This window comes from Thermobia domestica, chromosome 15 (genome assembly GCF_964235325.1).
Source record: "Thermobia domestica chromosome 15, izTheDome1.hap1.1, whole genome shotgun sequence".
Taxonomy (NCBI): domain Eukaryota; kingdom Metazoa; phylum Arthropoda; class Insecta; order Zygentoma; family Lepismatidae; genus Thermobia; species Thermobia domestica.
Genome location: NC_137468.1, coordinates 163112767 through 163138188, shown reverse-complemented (window position 1 = coordinate 163138188; position 25422 = coordinate 163112767). Strand labels below are relative to the sequence as shown.

Genomic DNA, 25422 nt, shown 5'->3' with positions numbered 1-25422 from the left:
TTCGTTTCAGTTAGTGATGCAGCACGGTGTCAAAGCTTAATGTCCTCCAGTTTTATGCTTATGTATTCAGTTAGATTAAGTCAGATTTCAATGTGCCTCTTGCCAACTAAATGCCGTGTCCCCCCCACCACCGGTTGTGTTCGATGTGCAGGCCACCTCTACTGACTTTCCTTACAGGAGACTGCGTTGTAATTAGACCATGGGTATTGCATCCCACTCCTCTTTATAGGCTTTCCACAGAAGGGAGACAGTGCGTACTCGACGATAGGATAGGCGCCGCTTGAGGAGCCCGAAAACACAATAGTCCATTGGGCTGGCATCAGGACTCTTGACAGAGATATCACAGAAGAGAGTTGCCGCAATTTCAGTTTCCTATTCTATATTTCGATGGAATTCCGGCAATTTCCGTCATGTTGCTGGATGTCTTTTCTTGGTGCAGTTCAACGTGATTCACCTCTTGTCCGTACAATGTTGGGGTTCCATGCTTTTATGTTTCAATCACGACATGAGTCTGGTAATACTCAGCGTTGATTTTGACGGTTCGACCCATCTTAGGAACACGCAGTTTGGCCCTGTACAAGAAACTAGCCACAGTCATGAACACTTTTGGGAAACTCTCTCTGCAATTACACGAGCTTTACTACAGTCTGAAGTAAATTCACGCCTCATCAAGGGTACTTATAAACTTCCACCGATCACCCGCGAGATAACATTCATTAGCGTCCTGCAGTTCCTTTTTCGCTCAGCCACATGACACGATTTTGGGGTATGCACACTGCTCTTACGAATGATCGTGAGGCGTAAATGCCTGTGAATGGCGTGGTAGATTGTCGGTGGCGTTTCCTGGCCATTGTATGCTGTATAGAGGGATTTTCTGAGGTCGCCATACGCCGAACCATGAGCAATAGTAACGGGGTCCTCTTAACGGGAGCAAGGTTTCTAGCTGCTTGCATCAGGACTATGTGCCGCATTTTTTCGTATAATACAATTCAGTTGCACAACCTACACGAAAATTACGTGCTTTACATATTTCTACGATGCGCGACACTGTGAAATTAGCGTCGGAAAGAGCCACAATAAACCCCTCCGACCGTAATCTGTTCAGTTTCGATGGTCAGACTACGCTCGTACACTGCTCTATTGCGTGACTAGCGAGATACTATTGCGTGCCTCTTGGCAATCTCACGGCGATGGGTAGCGTATGCGCGCTACAGATGCACATTGAATTCGGCTCAATATAACTGAATTAACCTCTGTATATAAATGTTCAGATAACCAAGAAATAAGTTCTGTGTAATCTCGAGACTTCCTTAAGTGCTCTTTCAATCTAGTACTGATATTCCTTTTGGTCATACCAATATTAGTATTGCCTCAATGACATTTCCAAATTCCTAGGTTGTTTTGAGTTTTAATCTGAAGCAAGTTTGTTGAAATTTTCCTCAACCCAGGAACTCCAGTACTTTTGGTGGGGTACAGTACCCTCTCCACCCGAAAACAAGAACAGTTGATTGAAATAATAATTAACGTAATTATAAATACATTCCCCAATCGTGGTTCTTAGTGCACGCGTAGTTTCAGAATTTGCTTAAATATGTGTTTATCAAGAGATCATCACCAGAACAGAATACCATTCGTTGAAAATATGTTTGAGAGTCACGCATAACAAATATTGTTTTCGTTCGATGAGATTTACGTTAACGGTATTCAACTGTAATCTGAAACAAAAAGTAATGTGACTGCATTCCCTTTGTTTTTGTAATACATATTTGCGTATTAGTACAAACATAATAAAATGTCTCTCTCCGTGTGTCAATTAATTACAAATTGAAAACGTCTCACTTAAGAAACAAGAAAAGAAAAAGAAATTACGAAAGATATATCTCTATCGTTTCAACACTAAAGGCAATCAGATCAGAAAACTCCCGAACACCTTTTGCGTATGTGATGTATAGTATGATTCGATTATCGTATTATGTATAGTACAATTCGATGTTACAAAGACTCTTTCATCATAAAATGTAAGAAATAAATTGAAACCTAGAAAGGATTTTTTAAAAATTCCAACATTTCAGTTCGTCGATTTTTATATATATATATATATATATATATATATATATATATATATATATATATATATATATATATATATATATATATAGATAGATATATATATATATATATATATATATATATATATATATATCATTTAATGAAGTACTGAACTTGAGATACCATCCCATTATTTGCCTGGCGTGTTTTGAGGGGAAACTAAAAGAATATTCAGTCACGACGGCTGGCTTTGACAAATTTGGATCCTGAATGTAATAGGGGATTTTACTTCTATATTATTTAGAATTACCCACCTCTTGGTTACTCTACAAAATTGTCTACTTCCTTCTTTCTTGAAATCGTAATATAAGTGCATGTCAGTGGTGCAAAGGATATCCTACGAAATGTGGATGGGGGTACCACGGATTCCATTTCTGCGGTTATCAATGTCTGATGATGATGAAATGGATGATAATGGACGCATGACGAAAGTGGAAGAAAACGGAAGAACTCCGGGAAGACTCACACATGCTGTGTTTGTCCACGAGGAAATTTATTTGCAGGGAGCTGAGATCGAACCAGGGACTCCATGCGCAAGTGGTGATCACTAGACTTCGGATTTTTGCATATTTTTTCCTGATGAAATATTGATATGCTCTTTAAACAGAAATTCGTTTCAGGTGTTTTGGGATAAAATATTAGAGTTTTATAGTGCATATATTTGCATATTTCGGAGGTTAGTGCATGTTTATGTCGTTACTGCATATAAATGCATATTTAAAGGAACGACCAAATTGATAATTTTTAACGTCCACCAACTTTCCTCATAAATGGAATTTCAAGTTTCTAACATAAATAGACTCAAAATGGCGACATGGTTCATTGTTGTCGGTTTAGAATATCTTCCAAGGTGATGTGAAAGAATAAGAAAAGGGGGAGTGATTAATCTTCCCGGCAATGATGCATGACTGTCACCTTTTTGGAAGAAGATATAAATAACGGTGTCAAATCACCTACAACAAAATTTCTACGTCACCCATCTCGGAAGTTAAAGTTGTTATTATCGCTTGTGTGGATTGGAAATTGTGTGGTCCTGTGGCAGTATAAGAGTACCAAAAGAAAAATCTGGGTCCTTTTAGTTGTAGTGCGACATATTCAAATTTCAAATTGAACTAGGTCAGAATTTTGTCCATTTTTGTCCACTAAAGCAAAAATTTTGTACTATGCAAATTAATGAGGGAGGGTCATTCTAAAATTTAGGAGAGTTCGATCATCTGAAGCGCGTTATCTTCAAATTCGAGTTTAACTTGCTCAGAATTTTGTCCAATTTTTGTCCACACCCACCAAACTTGTACTATTCAAGTAAACGAGGGAGTACTACTTCAAAATTTTGGCCACTTCAATCACTTGTAGTGTGACATCTTCAAATATGAACTTTAACTAGCTCAGAATTTTTGTCCACCCAAGAAAAAAATTTGTACCATTCAAATAAAAGAGGTAGGACCATTTCATAATTTGTCCACATCGATCACCTGTAGTGCGACACCTTGATATTTGAATTTCAACTAGCTCAGAATTTTGTCCAATTTTTGTCCATTTTGTTCACCCACGAAAAAAATTTATATCATTCAAATAAATAAAAGAGAGTCATTAAATTTCAGCTATTTCGATCATCTGCAGCGACATCTTCAAATTCGAATTTTAGTTAGCTCAGAACTGTGTCGAATTTTTGAATATTTTTGTACCACCAAGAATAAATTATGTGCCATTGAAATAAACCAAGAACGGTAATTTAAAATTTTGCCACTTGGATCACCTGTAGTGAGAAATTTTCATATTCGAATTTCAACTATCTTGGTGGTACAAAAGTCTACCAAAAGTAGACATAATTCTAAGTTAGTTAGGATTCGAATTTAAAGATGTCACACTACTGGTGATCGAAGTGGTAAAAATTTTGAAATGGCTCTCCTTTGTTAATTTGAATGGTGCATTTTTTTTTTTTTTTTTTTTTTTTTTTTTTTTTTTTTTTTTTTTTTACGGTAAAAATATGTACGGATATTAGACATAATTCTAAGCTAATTACAATTCGAATTTGAAGATGTCGCACTACTGGTAATCGAAATGGCCGATTTTTGAAATGACCTTCCCTTGTTTATTTTAATGTTACAAAATGTTTTGTTCGCGGTACATAAATGCACAAAAATTGAACAAAATTTTAAGATAGTTAAAATTCGAATTTGAAGATGTCTCACTACAGGTGATCGAAGTGGCCGAAATTTTAAATGGCTTCCCTCGTTTATTTGAAAGGTACAACATTTTTTCGTGGGAGGACAAAAATGGAGAAAATTGTACAAAATTCTGAGCTAGTTAAAATTCAAATTTGAAGATGTCGCACTACAGGTGATCGAAGTGGCCAAAATTTTGAAATGGCCCTCTTTTGTTAATTTGAATGGTATACGTTTTTTTCTTGGGTGGGCAAAAATGGACAAAAATTTGACAAAGATGTCACACTAGTACAACTAAATGGGCCCGAAAAATCTTCAAGTTATCTTTTGAAACAATGGATTGAAGTTGAGAGACGTTAACAATTCAAGAAAAATAATATACTGTATTTTACAAAGTGTATGGTAAGCTAGTGTTATTTTCAAAGTAAGTAAGTTTGTTTTCGGAAGAAGACATCTCTATTTTGTTCGACAGCAAAAGTTCAAACATCTGCAACGCTCTATTTTTGACCTTCATATATTTTCATAGCAGTTTCAAGTCTGGTAAGGAATTTATACAACTATAAAAGAACCCAGATGTGGCATTTTTTGTATACTCGACAGAGTTCATCCCAAAGAAACCGTTGAAAAATGTATTTCGGGAAGAAATGAACAACTCTTTTGAAACCGAGCTCTACTATTAATTAAAATACTTTTTTGCACAAAATCTAAAACTTGCCACAGTAGTTACTTTCTGAGATAAGAAGATACGTTAACAAGTTTTCCTTTAAGCAGTGTATGAAAGTATTTAAATATAAGCTTGTGTTGCTTTGATCAACACCTCGGTCTCTCGAAACGTAACTTCCCTACTAATTCTGTTTTCGATAACTTTACCTTCTTCCCATTCATGCTCCATGTCTCGCTCAAATCACTTTATTCTTTTTAAGGTATCAATATTATACATTGTATTTAAATTATTGCTGTTTGAAATGGACAATGTTACGCTAGCAGAAAATATTCTAAAATTTACACATAATTGGATACGAAAAGTAATTTCAAGTGGATATATTTTCTTTTAAACAAGAACATAAAGGTTTTTGAATTCAGGCTTTTAATACAGTAAAATCTTAATTCAACAGACTATTTATAAAACGGAAATTTATTTTAAATGGGAATAATTTCACGGTCCTGTGAACTTAAAGGTAAAAATAGTGTGTTATATTCTCTTGATTAGGTGGAATCTGTGTTGCGAACAACGGATGTTAAAATATACTTTTTAACGGAAATTTTCAAGTTTCGGAATGTAGCGTTTAGAAAATGTTTAGACATTCTGTGAGAAGTTAGGTCTACGAACTACGTTGTCTGTAAAGGTCTTCGTTTACTTTTTACCTTACACATTTAACCTTTAGTTCACCGCCATATAAGGTCCCAAATATCGTGCGAGTTTTTAAACGAAGTGCAATTTTCATAGTTATCCCGAAATACCAATAACTCGTTCTCTAGCTGGTTTAGAGACATGGAACAAGGAGCATAATATACACAATAGTTCAAAAAAAGAGCCAAAAGTAGAGGGAGGAGCGCTGAAAAGGGTATAGCATCTACTTTTTGTCTTGGCCTTTGAAACCGTAGGTAGGCTTTTTTTTTGTTCACTATAAGTTTTATGTGTAATAATTCGTAGCATAAATAAATACTGTAATTGAATACGGTAGGCCTATGTACAACATTTTATCTCACTTTGTCCATTATATGAATATACCTTATTTATTTTTCAAGCATAGGTCTATCTTCGTTAACTTTGAAACCTTTAACGGAAATTTGTTCAAGTCCTGTTCAATTTCGCTAGGCAGGTTTTATTATATGCTTATGCCAGAAATGTATATTTATTCTTTATTTAGAGATACTTGATGCATTCTTTTATATTTGTAAATTTATATATATATACAGGGGCGGATCCAGGATATGATCAAGGGACGGGCTAAACCATATTTTGCCGTTTTATCCAGTGTAAAGCAGGATTGAAGCCCATTTTATCCAGTGTATACCTCAGCGTCAAGGCTATAGCCCTTATAGCCCCCCTTGGATTCGCCACTGTATATATATCCAAGAAGCCTTGTACGCTTGCGGAACCTAAAACATTGGAAGTGACCTTGCGTATATCAATACTCATTTCAGTTCAATTTCAAAGATAATAACGAGATTAGAAGAGCGATGATTAGGACTTTGTAGTGCATTTGAGCTGTTTGATTCAATAACGAAACAGACGCTACTAAGACCAATTGGACAACCATTTCTTCGAAACACACAGTCAATAAACGCGAAAAATCCTGGTATAAATTTGATAATGTAAATAAATTGTTCCTGGGAACAACAACGCACGATTTTCATATTTGTCGGCAAGTAACATTGCTTCTTTGAAATAGTGTAGTTTTTAAACGACCTGTGACACGGAAGAAACTTTTCTCATGTATAGAGCGCGAGAGGTAGCATGAGCTATGAGAAGCGGCCGGTAGGAAGAACGCTATCTGCTGCGATTGTGATAGTGGAGAGGGAAGGGAAGAGTTTTTTGGTAGTGTTTCTAACCTGTTCTGTTTCTAACCTCGAACATAGGTAAAAACAATGGATAATAACTACTTAACGTAACATATATATTATGATAGGCTTACATAGCTTCAAATATTTATAAAGGCTCAATGAAGTCCATACAATCTATATAATCATCTTCGTCTTCCGTCTCGTCGTCTCTTTCTTCTGAGGAGCTACTATTACTGTCACTGTCCTCGGCCAAGTTTGTCGTAATGTTTTCAGTAAGAACGTCTAACTGAAGTTACATTTGCAAATATGCTTGTTCACATCTTTGTACTTTATCACACCTTGCCTTCCACTCTTCTGCTATCATTATAAACTTCTCTTGGCGAGTTTCATAACATCGTTAATGGAAAAAGTAGCATTTCTTGCTGCTACATGTTCTTTGACTGCAGCCCAAATCAACTCTATCGGTTTTAGATAAGGATGATACGGGGCAAACGAAGAACTGAATGTCCATATTCAGCAAGGAGCTCTTCTTGCTCTCCATTATGATAAAAAAAAAAAAAAAAAGGAAACAAAGCAGCACACAACATAGACTAAAACAAGACAGAGTTATACATAAAGAATACCACACTTCACTGAACACAAAAAGACTCTGTCCAGTTCGGCTTCTTCATTTGTCTCTCAAGACACAATGTTCTAAATAACAACCCCAGGAGGGGGGTACCAATAGGACCACTTTCTGTTAACCAGCGAAAATGACAAACTTACCTGTATAATGGGGAAAGGAATTGACAGGTCTGTGCAATTTCTACGATTTCCCTATGGCTAGGACATGAGTCGTGGTCCCCAGAATGGATGGTTTACAAATATAGGCCATGTTATGGGTTGTAATTTTTACTTACTTTAGATTACTTTACGATCATCATGCATTTAAAAAAATAAAAATAAACGAATATGGAAACCTTTAACGCATCGAGTGCACTTTTTACATCTTATTAAGTAAATAGGCTACTTTATTGTTCAGATCTTTCTAAATGAAGATGAGAAAAGGGAGGCTACAGATTTATTCCAAGTATGTTTGTCATTCCTTCACAGAAATGCTTCAAATCGCCAAATTCTAGTTCACCGCTCTGGCAGTTAGCAACACTATTAGGATTGCATTTTCCTTTCAAGTGTGGTGTAGTTGTGGATTTCAAGGTCATAGCTCATGCTATCCCTCACACTCTGTACAGTAATGTTTTGACGAATAAATGCAAGTTTTTTTTTTTTTTTTTTTTTTTTTTTTTTTTTTTCAGAAAACGCCGAAAACTACATAGTTGTGTATTATAGCATGAATGCATCATAGTTATATCAAACCCAAGACAAGTCCGCAACGGCGTGCTTCAGGGCTCAATATTAGGTCTAATCCTATTCATATTGTATATAAATGATTTCCATGGAATATTGAAGAATTTTGAAGTAATTTTATATGCAGATGATACAAGCGTAATTGTGGAAGCTAAAACCATAAGTGAGCTAAGGAACAACACATATAGAGTATTAGATCAAGACAAAAAATGGTTCGAAAGTAACTGCTTATGCATAAACATCACAAAAACAAAATACCTACTTTTTCACACAAAACAAAACACAAAAATAAAAGAAACCAAAAATAAATTGACTGATCTAAAAGTAGATTTCACCATGACATTAAATTTTTAGGACTAAATATAAATGAAAATCTAACTTGGGAACACGTAAAAGAAATAATAGTGAAATTAAATTCCAGACTTTATGCACTCAGGATACTAAAAGAAACGTTAAACACTAAAGCTTTGATTCAAATATAGTACGGGCTTATACACCCTATACTAAATTACGGCATCATTTTCTGGGGCAAATCCTCAAACAGCAAAGCAGTTTTCATGAAACAGAAGCAAGCTGTACGGATAATATTTGGTCTACACATGAGAACATCATGCAAAGATAAATTTAAACAGCACCACGTCCTTACCCTACCATCTACGTATGTATGTATTCGAAACTGCAATCTATACAGCAAAATTGAAAGACACAACTCAAATCAGTCACGTTTATAATACCAGACAGCAAAATGAAAGAAGACAATATTTTACAAAACTAACATTAGTACAGGAAGGCCCAAGCCATATGGGAGAACAAATTTACAATAAGCTGCCCAGAGAAATAAAAAATGAAGAAAATATGTTTTTAAAAAGAAACTCAAGAGATTCCTGGTGGATAAAATATATTACAGCGTAGCAGATTATCTTTGCAATAATGTGTATTAAATAATGTAACATGTTTCCTTTTTTAAAAGTGTATTAGAAACAAGAAAGAGGACTGTCTGAACCTTCCAAATACCAAAAGTATCTTGGTTACAAATGGAGTAAATATAATACAATACACCAAGTAGAATATAGTTCAAGTAATACAACTTTTTTCCCTAAGATAATAAAATTCCTCATTTAACTTTAGGTTTTGATTGGTGCATATTTAGAATTTTTAGTGCATATTTTCGTGATTTTTGGTGCATATTTTGCGACTTTTTAGTGCATATCGATCCGAAGTCTAGTGATCACTAAGCCACGCTGGCCCCAAAGTGAATTCCGCAGTTTCATATGCACAATATAACATGAATACTTAAATGGTATTTTCAGCAGGAACACGGCTTTAAATGTACGTACAAAATTTAACAAAACCCAAATTTGCCCAATAAAATACATTGGGCTGGGATTCATAAACAAAATCTGATTTTTTTTTTTCACAATACTATTTTAAAGTTAGATTTCATTGCTATTTTTCGTAGTTTAAACAACAAGCTAGGAAATAATGTGAATGTAGGAGACCCATTGGTCTGTCTAAATCACCCAGCAAAACGTAACATTAGGAACAACAAATTAGTAAGCTACATAATTGCATGTACGTCTCTTGAAATAAGAGATATTGAACTCGATTCAGAAATGCAAAAATAATGGCGCCCGGAAGTCGATGCGTTAACCACACATCACCCAGTTGAATGAATGCCATCTGACTGGCCATTGCTCTTCATCGGATCTTCGAAACGGGGTTTGGTACAGTACTTCGTTCTATTTCTTAGCTAATTTCATCAGTATTTCAATACTGTGTAACAAGAAAATGATTGGTCAACCATATGCCGTACACTCAACTGATGACGCGTACTCAGTATCGGCGTCCATCACCGTATCTCTTACCTCTCTACCCCAGACCGTTATATGTGATGCTCTGTATAATGCCACGTAGTGCTTAGTATATATATTTTATGTTGTGTTGTGATTTATGCTTAATTAATCTTGTGATCTACATACTATATTTTGATAATTTCGGAAATGAAAGTGGTATTGCTTTTGTTATTTTTAATAGTTCTCCAGTCCAACTTCCTATTGACACGTTTTATCCAAAGCTTTGTGCCGTTTCAGTCTGATGATATTCAACAAAGAAGAAAATAATTAGGTTTTTATTTGTATGAGTCGTAACTTCGTAAGATTGTTAGGTAATATTCTTACTTGATGCATTAGATAATTATTTTCCATCATGTTTATCCTGAATATGATCTTGGAATATTTTGCCCCTTTGGTGCCGGTGTCCCTTTCTCATTGTGTGTATCCTAAATATAATATTTGAGTATCCTGCCCCTTTGTTGCTCGAATTCCTTTCTCATCGTGTGTATCCTGAGTATAATCTTTGAGTATCCTGCCCCTTTGTTCTGGTGTTTCTTTCTCATCATGTGTATCCTGAATATAATCTTCGAGTATCCTGCCCGTTTGTTGCTGGTGTTTCTTTCTCATCGTGTGTATCCTGAATATGATCTCTGAGTATCCTGCTCCTTTGTTGTTGGTGTTCCTTTCACGTCGTGTGTATCCTGAATATGATCTCTGAGTATCCTGCTTCTTTGTTGTTGGTGTTCCTTTCACGTCGTGTGTATGCTGAATACAATCTTTGAGCATCCTGCCTCTTTGTTGCTGGTGTCCCTTTCTCATCGTGTGTATCCTGAATATAATCTCTCAGTATCCTGCTCTTTTGTTGCTGTGTTTCTTATCATGTGTATCCTGAATATAATCTTTGAGTATCCTGCTCCTTTGTTCTGGTGTTCCTTTCTCATCGTGTATATCCTGAATATAATCTTTGAGTATCCGGTCCCTTTGTAGATGGTGTTCGTTTCTCATCGTGTGTACTCTGAATATAACCTTTGAGATTCTGCCCGTTTGCTACTGATGCCCCTTTTTCATCGTGTGTATCCTGAATATCTTTTAGTATCCTGCCCTCTGTTGCTAGTGTTCCTTTCTCATTGTATCCTGAATATAATCTTTGAGTAACTTGTCCCTTCGTTAGTGGCGTTCCATTTTTCTGCCCACTGGTTGAAATCTACTACTGTAGAGCGTATAAAAGTAGGAATTCTTGTTAATTAACATCTCATTATATAACATCTCAATATACTCTCTACGTATTTTTCTTTTTTCTGTGCAGGCTACCACGTACTAATATGGAAATCCGCGTGGTTTGTGACACACCAAAGGCAGAAGAGTTTGAGAAGATCCATAGAGTGTTTCTTAGAATCATATCCAGAAACTACGTCCAAAAAGAAAAGACGACGACGGTCGCCCAGCTACTAGTGATGGAAAACTTGGAATTCAAAATGTTTCATTTCTTACTCTCCGTGATATACAGTACAAAAAAATAATGTTTGCCACAATATTTGAAATGGTGCTTATTTTTTATAAATACTGTGTTAATGTAAAAAATAACTGAATATATTGTAAATATATGTATATATGTCTGTGTGTGTGTGTACATGTTTGTATATATACATGTGTCTGTGTAGATTCCATTCTATAATTTCAGAAAATAGGAATTACTATGGATAAGATTAAGAAAGAAAAAAAATTTTATATATATATAAAATATACAGTCCCGCATTTAGATATTTTAAGCCCCTCTGCCCAAGACAATTTCCCCCTCACGCCCGTGTATGTTCGTATTGAGTTATGTGTAAGCAAAAACTGACAGAAGACAAAACATTTTGGTGTACCTATTTTTAGGATACAAACTGAAAACAAAAATCACAAAAATTACTAAATACTAAATATTAACTTAAATAACTGTTCCGTATTTTCATGTTAGTAGTTTAACATTGAAAAACAGAAGTGAATATTTTACTTCTAATACCAAAAGTTATACAATGCTGTCACATAACATAGACGGATAATATGTTGTCACACCTTTGGTAATACGTTGGTTGTCACACCCATAGCTGAGTCTAAATTTGTTGGTAAAAGTATTCGTAATCATTAGGAGGATAATGAGTGATTCTAGCTACAAGCCGATTATACGGTCTGGCAGTAGCAATAACAACTTTACCACGTACACTTTAAACACCTTACTGTTAATGCCTTTAACAGACTCATATAACTTCTCTCCGATTTTTTGAAAGTTAACTTGTATACTTGTGAAGTTGGAGTAATTGGGAGCCAGGCTTGCTGATTACAAAGGTAAACATTGCAGATTTTTAAATTTTCTTTATCTCAGTCGAAACTGTTAGAAGGATACTACAAGTCTCGGGAGTGTTCCTTCTTTTTGCATTAAAGGATGTGTCTTCACTTTAAAAATAAAATGGTTATCAGTTTAGTTTCGTCAAAATATGGAATCTTTTCCTTCTTAATCTTACCAATTCATATTTTGTTCTTTAAAATGCAACTGTATATTTACATAACGTGGAATTTGTATATTTTACAGAATATTTTCTGTAAAAGTAGTAACAAAGGTTTTAAAAGTGAAAATTGTATAGTGTATAATTGTTTTGTTCTTCCTATTAAACCATTCACGTAAGTTCGTGAAATGGATTGCTGTGTTAATTTTGCTATGATTGCCAGATGGTGGCAATTGTTGTGGTAGTTTCTTGGAAATTATCTTGATGTCAAATAGATTCCAGCTTGTCTGTTTTCAATAAAAACTCAGTTGTGATGACTCAAATTGACTGAGTAACTTAAGATCTTGAAATTTTAGTAGTAATATCAGCGTGTCTGATTAGCACAATTCGATATTAGAGTATATGGTCAAGTTCTGTGCCTTGCATCATCGTGGCTGTTACTAAGAGAGTACTCAATAATCCGTGGATGCACAACCTATCAGCACAGAAAAATAGGAAACATACCAGGACTATTTCAAGTAACTAAACAAATTCAACATCTAATTGTTAAATCCTGAGGCATTCGGCAAAGATCTACTTTTTAGACTCTCCTATATAATAACATAAGACAGTAATAATTTCCATCACACTTTTTGCTCAACACTTATCTCTCACTTTTTCTAACTCATATATCCAACGATCGAGCGGTCCCCTTGTTCGTTACCGCAGAAATATCTGGTGACCATCTTCCAATGCTGTATTGGCATTAAGATTCTAATGGCTGTAATTTTCTGGAAAACACAGTCGAACCATTAGTCACCGGAGCTATGGTCCAAGTAGTCGTGTCATTAATAACCTTAGACTGTGTATTTAAACCGTGAAGCTGTTTCTGATCATATGTTTTGTTTTATACCCTGGATAAAAAATCTCATAAGTACTCTACTATTTCCTTTGTGAATTCTGGCATTCCTTGTTATTTCTGATCCCCACCGTTCTCTGTAACTGCTCCGTAGGCCTTCCGTAAACTTGCATGACTTCCACCTTGGTATTTCCACCAAAAATGTTCAATCACCTCCTTCGCTTGCAAGCCAAAGTGGAAAAGGCCGGTGTTTTTTTTCGTTTGATGGTCTGTATACCAAAATACATAAATAATTTAATTATCTCAGTCCTGAAATCGTTGCTTTATTCACTCTTTGTCCTGCCTGAAGAAATTGTGTCTTCGAGATGTTCTTTATTGATTTTATCACCTTTTCTGCGATCACATTGCTTTGAGGATGGTAGAGTGGGGCGTCAACTAAATAAATATTCCGCGCTCGACACAAGTAACAAAGATATCTGATGCGAAAGGAGGTCCATTATCTGTGACTAAGTTACGTGGTGCCAGTTATTACATTTTACTTGATCTTTGTCAGACATTTTACAGCTACTAGAGGTGTAATCATGTCAGTTTTTGGGTATCAATACTCTTTAGAGATTGTTTCATCAAAATCATTTGCCTTTCAGCTCAGCTATGCTGCTCTGATTTTTCAGAAGTTCATTAATCAGGTGCTTTGTAATCGACACGGCGCTACAGCTTACATGAATGATGTTATAATCTGGAGTACGTCGATTGAAGAATGCTGCTGATGAATAAGGAAAGTCAAATATCACTCCTTAAACTCACGTGTTCACCAAGAAGAGTTTTTGTAAAATATCACGTACCTGTGTTTCGACAATCAGAAAGATGATATTTTACCTGCGCAAAATAAATTAAAATTCATTTCGAATTTTATTACAGTCCTTAGAGCTAGTAAATTTTTACGATCGGCATCTTCATTCAATTTTCCTGAAAACACCATCCGTGTTTAACTGTTACAGAAGGGTGTTCTCTGGACTTAGACTTAATAGCATCAGGAGGAATTTGGTTTGTTCAAGGAATACATTAAGCAAGGCTCAAATCCTTCATCCGAAACAACAGTCCCAGTATCCAGTAACAAGAATAAATCTTTCTATTTAAACTTCAAAGGGTTCCCCATATAATTCACACTCTACTATTGTACGAAGCTTTTCGAACGTCTGCGTTACTATCACTTAATAGGACTCAATAATCCGTGAATTCACAACTTACCAACACAAAGAAATAAACATTTTATACTAAGACTATTATATAGTTCATGTAATTAAAAACACTACATCTAATTGTCAAATCCTGAGACATTCTACAAAGATCCACTTTTTTTGAACGTCTCCTGTAAAATAACATAGCATAGAAAAAACTTCCACCACACTTTTCGTTTAACAGTGGCAAACGAAATTATTCAGTGTAATTTGACCGAAATAAATATGAAAACTAAACAAATATACACAATAATTGAAATGGTGTTTAATGTACAATTCGTGTTCTCGTGATTTTAAATCAGTTTTGATCGTTAAAAGTAATTAAAATTATTTGATTGTCGCTAGCTAGTGACATATTTTGGAATGAAATGAAGGAAAAATTGCAAAGTGAGTCCATTCACACAAACTTTTTACGCCAATATTTTTTCTCAGAACCGTAGATGCTACCGGTATTCATCCGGACTCGCTGGAACCGGTTGTTAAAATATTTCGAGTTCGCAGAACATAGAGAATAAGAGAGATGGGACACGTTTCTGACTTTCGTAGACGCTAATGATAATTTCAGTTCGCTTGATTGCATTCCTATGACGTTTTAGCCCTTACAAGTACACACGTCACAAGACTCATCACATTCTTAAAACGTACTTTAAAAAAGAAAGACGAACCGTTCCTATGTTAACTTACCTTTACGTAGTAGTGCACAATATAGTTAGATTTGAAGGAACTTTCTGTTATTATTATTTTTAAATGTAAAACATGTGTACTATATCATGTTAACTTACCTTTACGTAGTAGTGCACAATATAGTTAGATTTGAAGGAACTTTCTGTTATTATTATTTTTAAATGTAAAACATGTGTACTATATCATAATAATTGTTCAGGTATCAAAGTATGAGTATTCTGTCATTACTGCATTTCGTCAGTTGCTAACAGTATTTTGTGGCCACTAACATTCTTGATATTGTTTCCTCAGTGCCACAATAGCTTAAAACAAATGTTTAAAAAACTGTAATATATATATTTCTGGTGTTGTTTTTCTTCTATTTTGTACATATAAACGCGTTTATTTTATGTGCCAGAGTAGCTTGTGTGCCACGTTCATACTTCATACACCAAAAGCAAGGTAACTGAGAGACATAACTTCATAGACATAACTGAGAGATTTCTATTTTGGCGCTTAGGCAACTCTGGCACTCAACCCTTCATGTATGTGTATACATATTATTCGTATCACTGTGATCAATGTAAAATGGAAGGGTTTTAAGTTTCTACTATTACTTGTTTGAACCTGTTTCTAGATTAGGTTAGTTTGTGTGTATATAATTAGTTTCTGTAAGAGTGTAGCTCATGTCTGCAGATTTTTCCTTTCCAGAATGTTCTCTTCCACACATTTTTATTTTACGAACTACTTCCTAATTGTAATTTTTATAATCGTCTTTTGTTTCACAGCATAAGTGTGGGACGTTAAACGTTAGAGAAACTTTTATGTTTGAAGTTGTTCTCATAGAAAAAATGTAAAATGTTACGTTAAGAGATCTTTGGGGATTCGACGTACCGGTCTCATTAATTTAGCAATGAAAATTGTCACAAGAATAAAGACCAATAATTACGCAGCAATTTCTAAACTCTAGGCTTGCTATGATGTCATTATTTTGATATTGGCCTTCAGTGTTTCTTAGTTTGAAAGTTATTTGAAGTCGGAAAAAAAAGCGAATCCACAAATATCCTGTCTCAAACAGTTCCCGAAAGTAGATAATAGTGCGGAATATTTTACTGGTTGTATTATGTCTTTGGTTATATTATTAAAATGATTCACAAGTATTCCGAAAAGGTTTGGTAATGTGAGTACCAGAATCTCCTGAGTAAGTAACCAAAAGTAGAATTCTAATTTTGAAATACACAGGTAATTGTCTCATCAACCAGATTTATTTTTGATTGTGTGATAATCGGTATTCGTATTTGAGTATTTAATGTTAGTAGTGAATGATGCTACGTGTTTCGTATACAGTGTGTTAAAAAAAAAAAATTGTCACAGTATTTTGAAACAGATTCTTCTCATCAAAATAAGGAGAAAGTTCATATGGATGTGTTGTTGTGCCGAAAACGTGAAAAAATGAACTTTAAAGTTCTTTAGTTTCACTACTATAGGACTGATCATAGTTGGGTGAAGACATCACTGAGGAACTACTATGTGAACTGTCCAAATATTCATCTTCCAGAACCTTTGGTATTTACACAATCATTCTTAGAGAGGCTGTTTGGAAGTACTTGATCACTCTCCACCTACCTCTCTGAAAATTGGTGTACAAGTACTGGAGCATTCTTATACTTGCTCCTCAGTGATATCTTAACTCAACTACGATAGGTCCCATAGTAGTGGAGCTATGAAATTTTAAAGTTCACTTGTTTCACGTTTTCGGCACGTTATAACTCTGAAACCTTCCTTCCACTTTCGAACACAAGTCCATATGAACTTCTTTCTTATTTTGATGTGAGGAATCTGTTCCCAAAATATTGTCACACATTTTTGTTACACCCTGTATATCTATAGTTGAATCTATGGAGGCGAAAGTTTCTTTTCCGATGAATTTAAGAATATACATAGGTATGTATACATTATTTTTGTAAAAATTAAGGTAGTACCAACTTAATGTGGAGTAGTACTGTTAAATATCGAGTAATGGATTCTTAGAATCTCGAACAGAATTCGTTATTTAGATAACGAATAATTATTCGAGTAAGTATTCGAATAACGAATAATTATAACAGCACTGATGTGGAATATTCATCGTTCTCAGAGTACTTTGTGATATCCAGAATTGATCTATTTCACGAGCTTCATGCAAGATTGCTTACAGTGCAGAGCAATGGACGGAAAGCTTTCTTTGGTTACGACAAAAAGGATTTTCTGACATTTGTCAACTTTATCCTATAAATTTTAGTAGTTAGTTTCGCAGCAAATAGTACGTATCATTTGTTCATGTATTTTGTTTGCTTTAAAATAAATTAATACATTGTAATGTAGTTGTTTACGCTTAATCAGTTTTTTGAAGGAATATGCATTATAAAGTGTTCTGTGGTTCTTTTATGTTAAAAACAAGGCAGTGGCTACATGAACGATAATTGTTCATGCTGTAGGTAGTTGATAATTGCAACGACGTTTCGCCTTCTATGAAATGAACTATCGCTAATCTGTTCCTGTAGTGAACGATAATGAAATTTCAGAATTCGGTTCTGTGTAAAATTTACACAAGCCTAACTAGGTGGAGCAGTGTTCTCTAAAATATATTCGTGACCTTATAGTGTTCGTTGTATGGGAGTAAGTTGATAACCTTACAATTCATACTAGGAGTCATGCCATCCTCATCCTGAAAAAGTGCCTCAATTACTTCAATAAGCTGATATATTGAGGATACTGAACTCTTAAATATGTAGTCCCTGAGAAGAAAACAAGATTACACATCTATTTAATTTCAATGGGTAGAAATCGACCCACAATCTAGTAGATTTTTTTTAAAAGTACAGTTTTTCTCTAGATAAAATTCTACTAATTATCGCAAATTAGTTAGCAATGACACAGAATCGAATTCCGACCAATAGAATCCGTGATGTTGCATAGATGATGGGGAAAAGACATGAGGCATTCTTATTTTCAATTCTGACATCTCCGTTTTTATTTTTATTTATTTATTTATTCTTTTATTTTTTTAGGTATATTGAAATAGTATTTTATATAAGCAATCAAACACACACACATAAATATATTCCTGACAAACTCCTTAATTTAGTAGCAACATGCGGTTGGGACGTTTTCCTCATGTTCAGTTTCAAAAGACCAATAGCACAGCTTCTCTCCGCCATAATGAGAATACAGCAGCCAAATGACGTCAATAACCAATCCTACCACCGGCACAACCTTTCCGTCAAAATGTTCTTCGATAATGCTTTATGGCCGAAATTTTCCGAAGCAACTTATACACACTTAAAAATTAAACTTAAGTCACAAATTGAGATGGTAAGCGAGAGATAAGCCTAACCTATAGTTTATCTTGTTGAGGGAAAGATAACACGAGAATGAACAACACATTGCGTAAGAAAAAAACGTTTTCATAATTTGGCTTATTATGCACCCAGTTTACAAGCCACATCAACAAGTAGTTCGAAAAAGATCGCTAGATTGCATTGGTATACTGCTTTATAAAATGTTAATTTCAATCTGGACGTGGGTTAGCCTGGTCTCGCACTCTTTAATTTTCAAAGCTCATTTCGTCCTAGCACGGATAGAGGCATGATCCTCCTCTGTCTTGTTAAATTTGCGACATTGCAGAGTTAAAAACATCCTTTTCTTTATTTTAGCGTTAGAATTTATTAATTTTCGCAGATTGAAAAAAAAAAAAAAAGTGATCAAATAAAAATCATGACCTGAACACAGACGCAAGCAAAATGACCCGGAAACATGGCAACACAAAGAGCTGTCAGCCTCATCTAGTACTATGCTACCGATCATAAATAACCCGTTTAGTGAGTTTACTGGCATTCCCGGCTCTTTGCGGCGGAGACACTGAAAAACAACTGTCCTCGAGGCTAGCGTACATACTATACTAGAATTACTTGCACGAGGATTGTTCCTAGATGCAGTGCGAGATGAGCGGAGACAGTCGACTAGCACTAGACAGTAAAAAGGTAAATCGTAAGTTCAAAATTTGTTCTTATTTATCCATCTTCTATTTCAAGAAGCAAATTTATAGCATAAAATTATATTATTTATAACGATCTCAATTAAACTTATGCAGGTTTTAGTTAGCAGGCTTAAAATGGCATTAGGTTACATAAATTGCCAATCTCGAAATAAGTTTTTAATAATTTAGTGCTTGCTACGAATAGCGGAAACACACATCCATTTCCAGTAATCACATACCCTATAACGTCTTACCGATTACTGTTCACGTGTAGCCATTGCCTAAAAGAAATTCATGTGACCAGCGGGTAAAATTTTAGTTTGGTATTGCAATGAATAAGGAATTACCGTCTTTTTTGTTAATTTAGCTATGTGCAAAAAAAGTTTGATACGAAAATAAATTGTATAGACAGATTTGTGCTCTTGTAATTTCATTGTACTCATTACATCCTGATCACATTTGCGCATATACTCTATATCCCACAAGAAAAATACATATAAAAGATTCTGTAATATAAATAATTACATAGTAAATTATTCTTTACTTACAGTTATTTTTAGTGCTAAGGTTACATGAGATCTGGACCTATATGTTAACGTGGGATTCGAACTATATACACATACAGAATAAATTCCGTAAAATTAAATACAAAATATTAATATTTCCGATGATTAGTGTCTTGTTCAAACCTAATTTAATCAGGCTTTTTTCACCTCATATCTCTTTATAACATCAAACAACGTCATTATTGAGGTTGAGATCGTCTTCAACTTTTTTAAGCTTTCCTACATATGTATTAATCACAGGATTGGAACTTCTGTCACAATTGTGTTAGTGTTGCACGAGACAGCTAACGGCAATATTGACACTGGTAATCTTTATATATAATGTACAGAATGTCCGAAAAAGAATGTATCCTTTTTAAAAAAATGTTCTTAAATCCCGTAATGTGGTATTAGAATCCTTTATACACCAAAAGCAATGTAATATATCATATCTCTTGTAACAGCAGCAGACTTCTATGATCCGCTCTCGCAACTTCGTCAGATCTAGAGGCATTAGTGGGACAAAGATACTATCTTTATAAAACCCCATAAAACGAAGTCTCATAGTGACATATCTAGAGACCTCGGAGGCCATCTCAAGTGCGCTTCATCTCAGGATCAGTGAGACCTATCCATCACTGTGGGAATGTTCATTCAGATGTCCGCTTACGTCACAATGGAAGTGGAGTGGAGCTCCAAAGGAAATCTTGGGAATTCTCTTCAAGTTGTAATATCAACCCCATCTGGATCATGTCAAGATACGAGTGCCCCATTACAGTTCTTTCTGCAAAGAAAAATGGCCCATAATGCTTCGTCCTCCAAATGGCAACAGATGTTCAACTTTGGACAATCTCTGACATGCACAATGATTCTCCGAGGGTGTTCTTAACCCCAGATTCGAACGTTATGTCTGTTGACTTTGCTCTTGATATGAAAGGTCACCCCATCACTGGAGACTACATTGTCCGTAAAATAATTTTCCAGGAATTCCAACATGTCTATACTGAAGACAGTACGAAGTTTTTTGTCATCTTCAGCGAGTGCCTGCACAAGTTGCAGCTTATGTGCCTTCTTGAATTTCAAACGCTTACGAAGAGTATCCTAGACTGCTGAGCAGAACAGTGCCAACTCACGGCCGGCTTTCCGAACTGATTTTGTGGGGGTGCGTTGGAAGAATTGCCGAACACTATCCACTATCTCCTCGGGATGCAAAGGAAGGCCGGTGCTTTTTCATTTGCATAGGCAACCTGTCTGCATGAGTTTGTGTATGCCAACACTTAATGGAATTCTTATCAAGTAGATCAACTCCAAACTATCGCCGAAAAATGCGCTGAACTGTGATGACGGACGTTGTCTTTGCGTATTCCACAGCACAAAATGCCTTCTGATGTGTGGGTGCCATCTTGAAAACAATGTGGTCTTGGTAACGACGGATATTTCAATCAAAACTTGGAGTACATAATTGCAATCCTTGTTTTGACACCTCTCTCCACACATTGGTCAACCAGAAACAAAAATAAAGGGGTACAATCTTTTTCGGACACAAAAATGAAACTATATGTATGTAAGTTCCACTATGACTCGGGAGCTCCTGCTGGAGCAATTTTAACCAAACTTAGTACAGATAATAAATGCAATATGAAAACGAGTACTCTTGTCATAAGACCCTCCCTTGGACATCTTGGGGAGGGGAAGTGGGGGACAAAATTGATCGAAAACGACCGATATTAGTGTCAATTTCATAGTTTTCGAGGTCCATGAATTGATTGATGATGATTCCGATGCCCTTTTAGCCCAAGTTAAGCCCCAGTGAGGATAAGACTACATTGCAAACCGAGGGAAGGGGAAAGGGGATACATATAAGAAGGATAGAAAGAGGACGATATTAGTATTGAATTCCTAGCTTTCGGAGTCACTGAGATAAACAGTGACACTTCCGATACCGTTTAAATCTAAATTCAGACCCCATTAGTATTCCTGAGGGAGGAGGAATAGGCACATAAAAGTTGTAATTGAAAATGACCATATTAGTGTCGACTTCGTAGTTTTTGTTGTCAATAAGTTGATTGGTGACAGTTTTGGTGCCCTTTAAGTTCAAGATCAGCTCCTAGTTGGAGTAAAAACCCCCTAGCACTCAGGAGGAGAGAAGGGGACGAATCCATAGTTTTCGGGGTCACTTAGATAAATAGTGACACTCCCGGTTCACTACTAAGTTCAAGTTTAGCACACTGGGGGATGAAATGGTGACATGTGAATACATCGAAAACGACCCATATTAGTGTCAAATTATTAGTTTCCAACGTCGCTAAATTAATTGGTGGCAGTCCTGATGTCGTTTAAGTCCAAATTCAGTCCCCAGTGGGTTCAAGACCCCTTAGCACTTTAGAGGAGTGGGATTGGCAGACATAAAAATAAGAAAAAAACGAACGCTCGATATTAGTGTTGAAGCCATAGTTTTCAGGATCCGTAAGTTGATTGGTGGCAATTCCAGTTATCTTTAAGTTCACCCTCCAATAGAGGTAGGATCCCCTAGCATAGCTAAAGAAAGTACAAAGGCGAACATAAAATATTAGAAAACTACCGATATTAGTATAGAGTCCATAGTTTTCTGGATCGCTGAGATGAATAGCGACATCCCGATGTTGTATAAATCCAGGTTCAGTCCCTGTTAATTCCTTTAGGGGGAGGGAGAAAGAAGTGCATCAATGTACACTCATGTCCAAAATGATTGTCGCATATCTATAACTGTCTTCTTGTAAGAATATAATTTGATAATGATTTTGCAGGGTACTTTTAATACTGATAGTATGTGTATAATCGGGAAATGTATATTTGTGGTAAATTTCATAGGAAAAGAATTATAAATACGAAAATTAGAATGAGTAAAACAAAATGTTCCTAAATGGAGACAAGAAAGTTTTATTTTCGTTTTATTGTTCTTATTTACTGCTCTTTTGACATGAAATTTGCCACATACTTGTCTTTGTCGATTATACACATACTAACGTTATAAGAAATACAGGGCGAATTCGTTATCAAATTATATTCGTACAAAAACATAATTATAGACATGCGACAATAATTTTGGACATGAGTGTACATATGTCTTATAAGAGAATTGAAATCTGTACTCAACGAAATGACCTTACCAAAAAAGATAAATTATTCCAATAACCGACCGCGTGGCAATACTAATATTTTTTTCTTTACACACATAAGGGAATAAGCAGAACCACCCAAATTTACTGAGTTATATATCCGGGTCCTAGAGAACATTTACAAAATTTCATTTTTGACAATTCCTAAATTTAAGGAGTGTGCTAATGTACACCTTCAAATTTTGAAAGGGAGCATCAATATAGAACCCATGTCTTATAAAAGAGAATAAAAAATTGCCAGAAAATTTCGGAGCCGGTTACCTGGTTCTGGATTCAGTGAGAATCGGGTATCCGTATCCTAAACTGAGAACAGGGTACTCGGATCTGGAACCGAAAATCGAGTACCCCGATCCAAAACCCAGAATCGGATATCCGGATCCAGCACTGACAAGGGAACCTATCCAAGTGTAACTCTGACCTCGAGTCGAGACTATGGCCGTTGGATACCTTGTCCCAAAAGAACATAACACGAAAAGGGATACATCCTCGATCGCAACCGTTGCGGAGATTTAAGCGTGAAAATTTAGAAATTGAGCTCCATACTATACATTACAAAGTCAGATTCCGGGTCAGATTTTTCGGAAACGGTCGAGTAAGGAAAGTCAGCGAACACATATCAAATTAGTGTGGGAAGCACAGCACCTTTTGAATGAAAAATCTGTGTCCCCGGGGCACTCGAGGGTCCCAGGTGGGGTCCAACTCAAAATTTGCAAATAGAACCGGGGGTCAAGTAGCATATTGTATGAAAGCTATTGCTAAATAAAAGAAGATAGAACAAAACTCTCTACGATAACCCTGTGCAACCGGGCAACTGATCAAAATCTCAATACAACCTACATCAGAAAATATATGGCCACGCTTTTAAATATATTAACAATTTTTAAACAATTTCCCGCGGGCAAACTCTCCACTCGACTGAGGCATTCCAGATCCCGCGAAGGTTGCTATCCAATTATTAAAAAGACGCAAAAATACGTTTTAATGAAAGTACATAAGCTCTATCAATTTAATATTCTTGACACACTAAACAATAACGCAGTGGTGCCCCATCCCCCCTCATGTCCATGACGCACCCCCCCCCCCTCAATTGCCTATCCGTAGGTATTCTTCCATGAAAAAAAAATCTTTTCGATTAATTTTTATACCCTCTCAAACATATTTATATAGATTTTTAACCCCCCAAATATTTCAATGACGCAGTTTGCGTCATAGCCCGCCCCCCTTGTGGGCACCCCTGAATAACGAACACTTAAGCAAAATAATTAAATAAACTATATTATTTTCTCGTAAAAACCGAACTCAGTTATTTTTTTTTAAGCACTGACAGAAATAATGTAAGTTTCTTCCCTCATAAATCAGTTCTAATATCAAATTGGTTGAAATTTTCTACTGAATTGCATGCTGTAACCTAATATAATATAATATTAATATTAATGCCAGAAATGTATCCTAATATTAATATCTTCATTATGCCAAAAACACCACTTAGGCTACTTCAGTCGGAAGTCTGCTCGCGAATGTGCCGCTATCTCTCTCTGTACCTGTTTTTTTTGGCGAGAAGAAAATGTTGTAACCCACATACACAAACTCGTCTAAATATTGCTGTATAATCTCGAGGAAGTACGCCCCGCTCTTAGCAGACAACTCCCTCCCCCCCAAGCGTGTCAGGTGAGGCAACAGACATGGCGTCAGTGTTTGAAACTTGGAAAAGCTGTAACTTTGTGGCCTCAATACAACACAAAGAATGCGATTGGAGGTAAATCTGCGATTGATTTCGAAACGCAAGATTTTCCTTGACATAAGTAAGTCATAATATAATATCTTCATGTCGCAGAAAGATTAGATATCGTTTATCGTCTAGTGTAGTCCGCCCATTCCTCGGCTGGCCCCAACTTCTCTTTTCATATGAATACCTACTTTGCACATCACGAACAATTTTTACATTTTACTACACTTTTATTTTAAATTAACTTTAAATAACTAAAGGGAAGTTAACATTTACACGATATACACACTGATTTGACTGACAGCATAAGTGTTCAGCACTTTTAGAAGTTACACCAACGCTTACTGAGCCCAGTGCCGGCAGCTAGTGCTCTCAAACGGGTCAGGTCAGGCTTATCGGGTCAGAGCTCGAGTCGAACCTCCTTGGGTCACAGGTCGGGTCAGGGCTGCTCTAGCCACGGGTCGGCTCGGGTCAACTTTCTTATGCGTTGTTTCGGCTAAAACCTATTCGGGTCATGAGTCGGGTCGGGCCGACGTTCAACTCGATCCGAGAAGGATTTAGCCGAAACGGCGCACAAGAAAGTTGACCCGAGCCGACCCGTTGCTAGAGCAGCCCTGGCCCTAGCGTAGGTGACCTGACCCGACCCGTGTCTCAAGCAGGCTTGACTCGACCCCTGACCCATGAAAGCCTGATCTGACCCGTTTGAAAGCACTACGCGGCAACAAACAGTTCAGTTAATTTCGTGTTCGCCTGTTAAAGTTGTCTAATTTTAAGTAAAAATTAGAGAGAAAT

General features: G+C 35.9%; 1 protein-coding gene across 4 annotated transcripts in view; it reads left to right on the top strand.

Moving 5' to 3' along the window:
• Window positions 1–19614, top strand: part of LOC145671331 (DNA damage-binding protein 2-like) — a 212196-nt gene extending 192582 nt beyond the window's left edge. For all 4 annotated transcript variants that reach the window (XM_081740344.1, XM_081740342.1, XM_081740343.1 and 1 more), the window contains exon 10: window positions 11265–19614. In XM_081740344.1, the coding sequence (XP_081596470.1) occupies window positions 11265–11410 (146 nt within the window). In that variant the 3' untranslated portion in view covers window positions 11411–19614. The remainder of the gene's footprint in view (window positions 1–11264) is intronic.
• Window positions 19615–25422: the final 5808 nt, after the last annotated feature.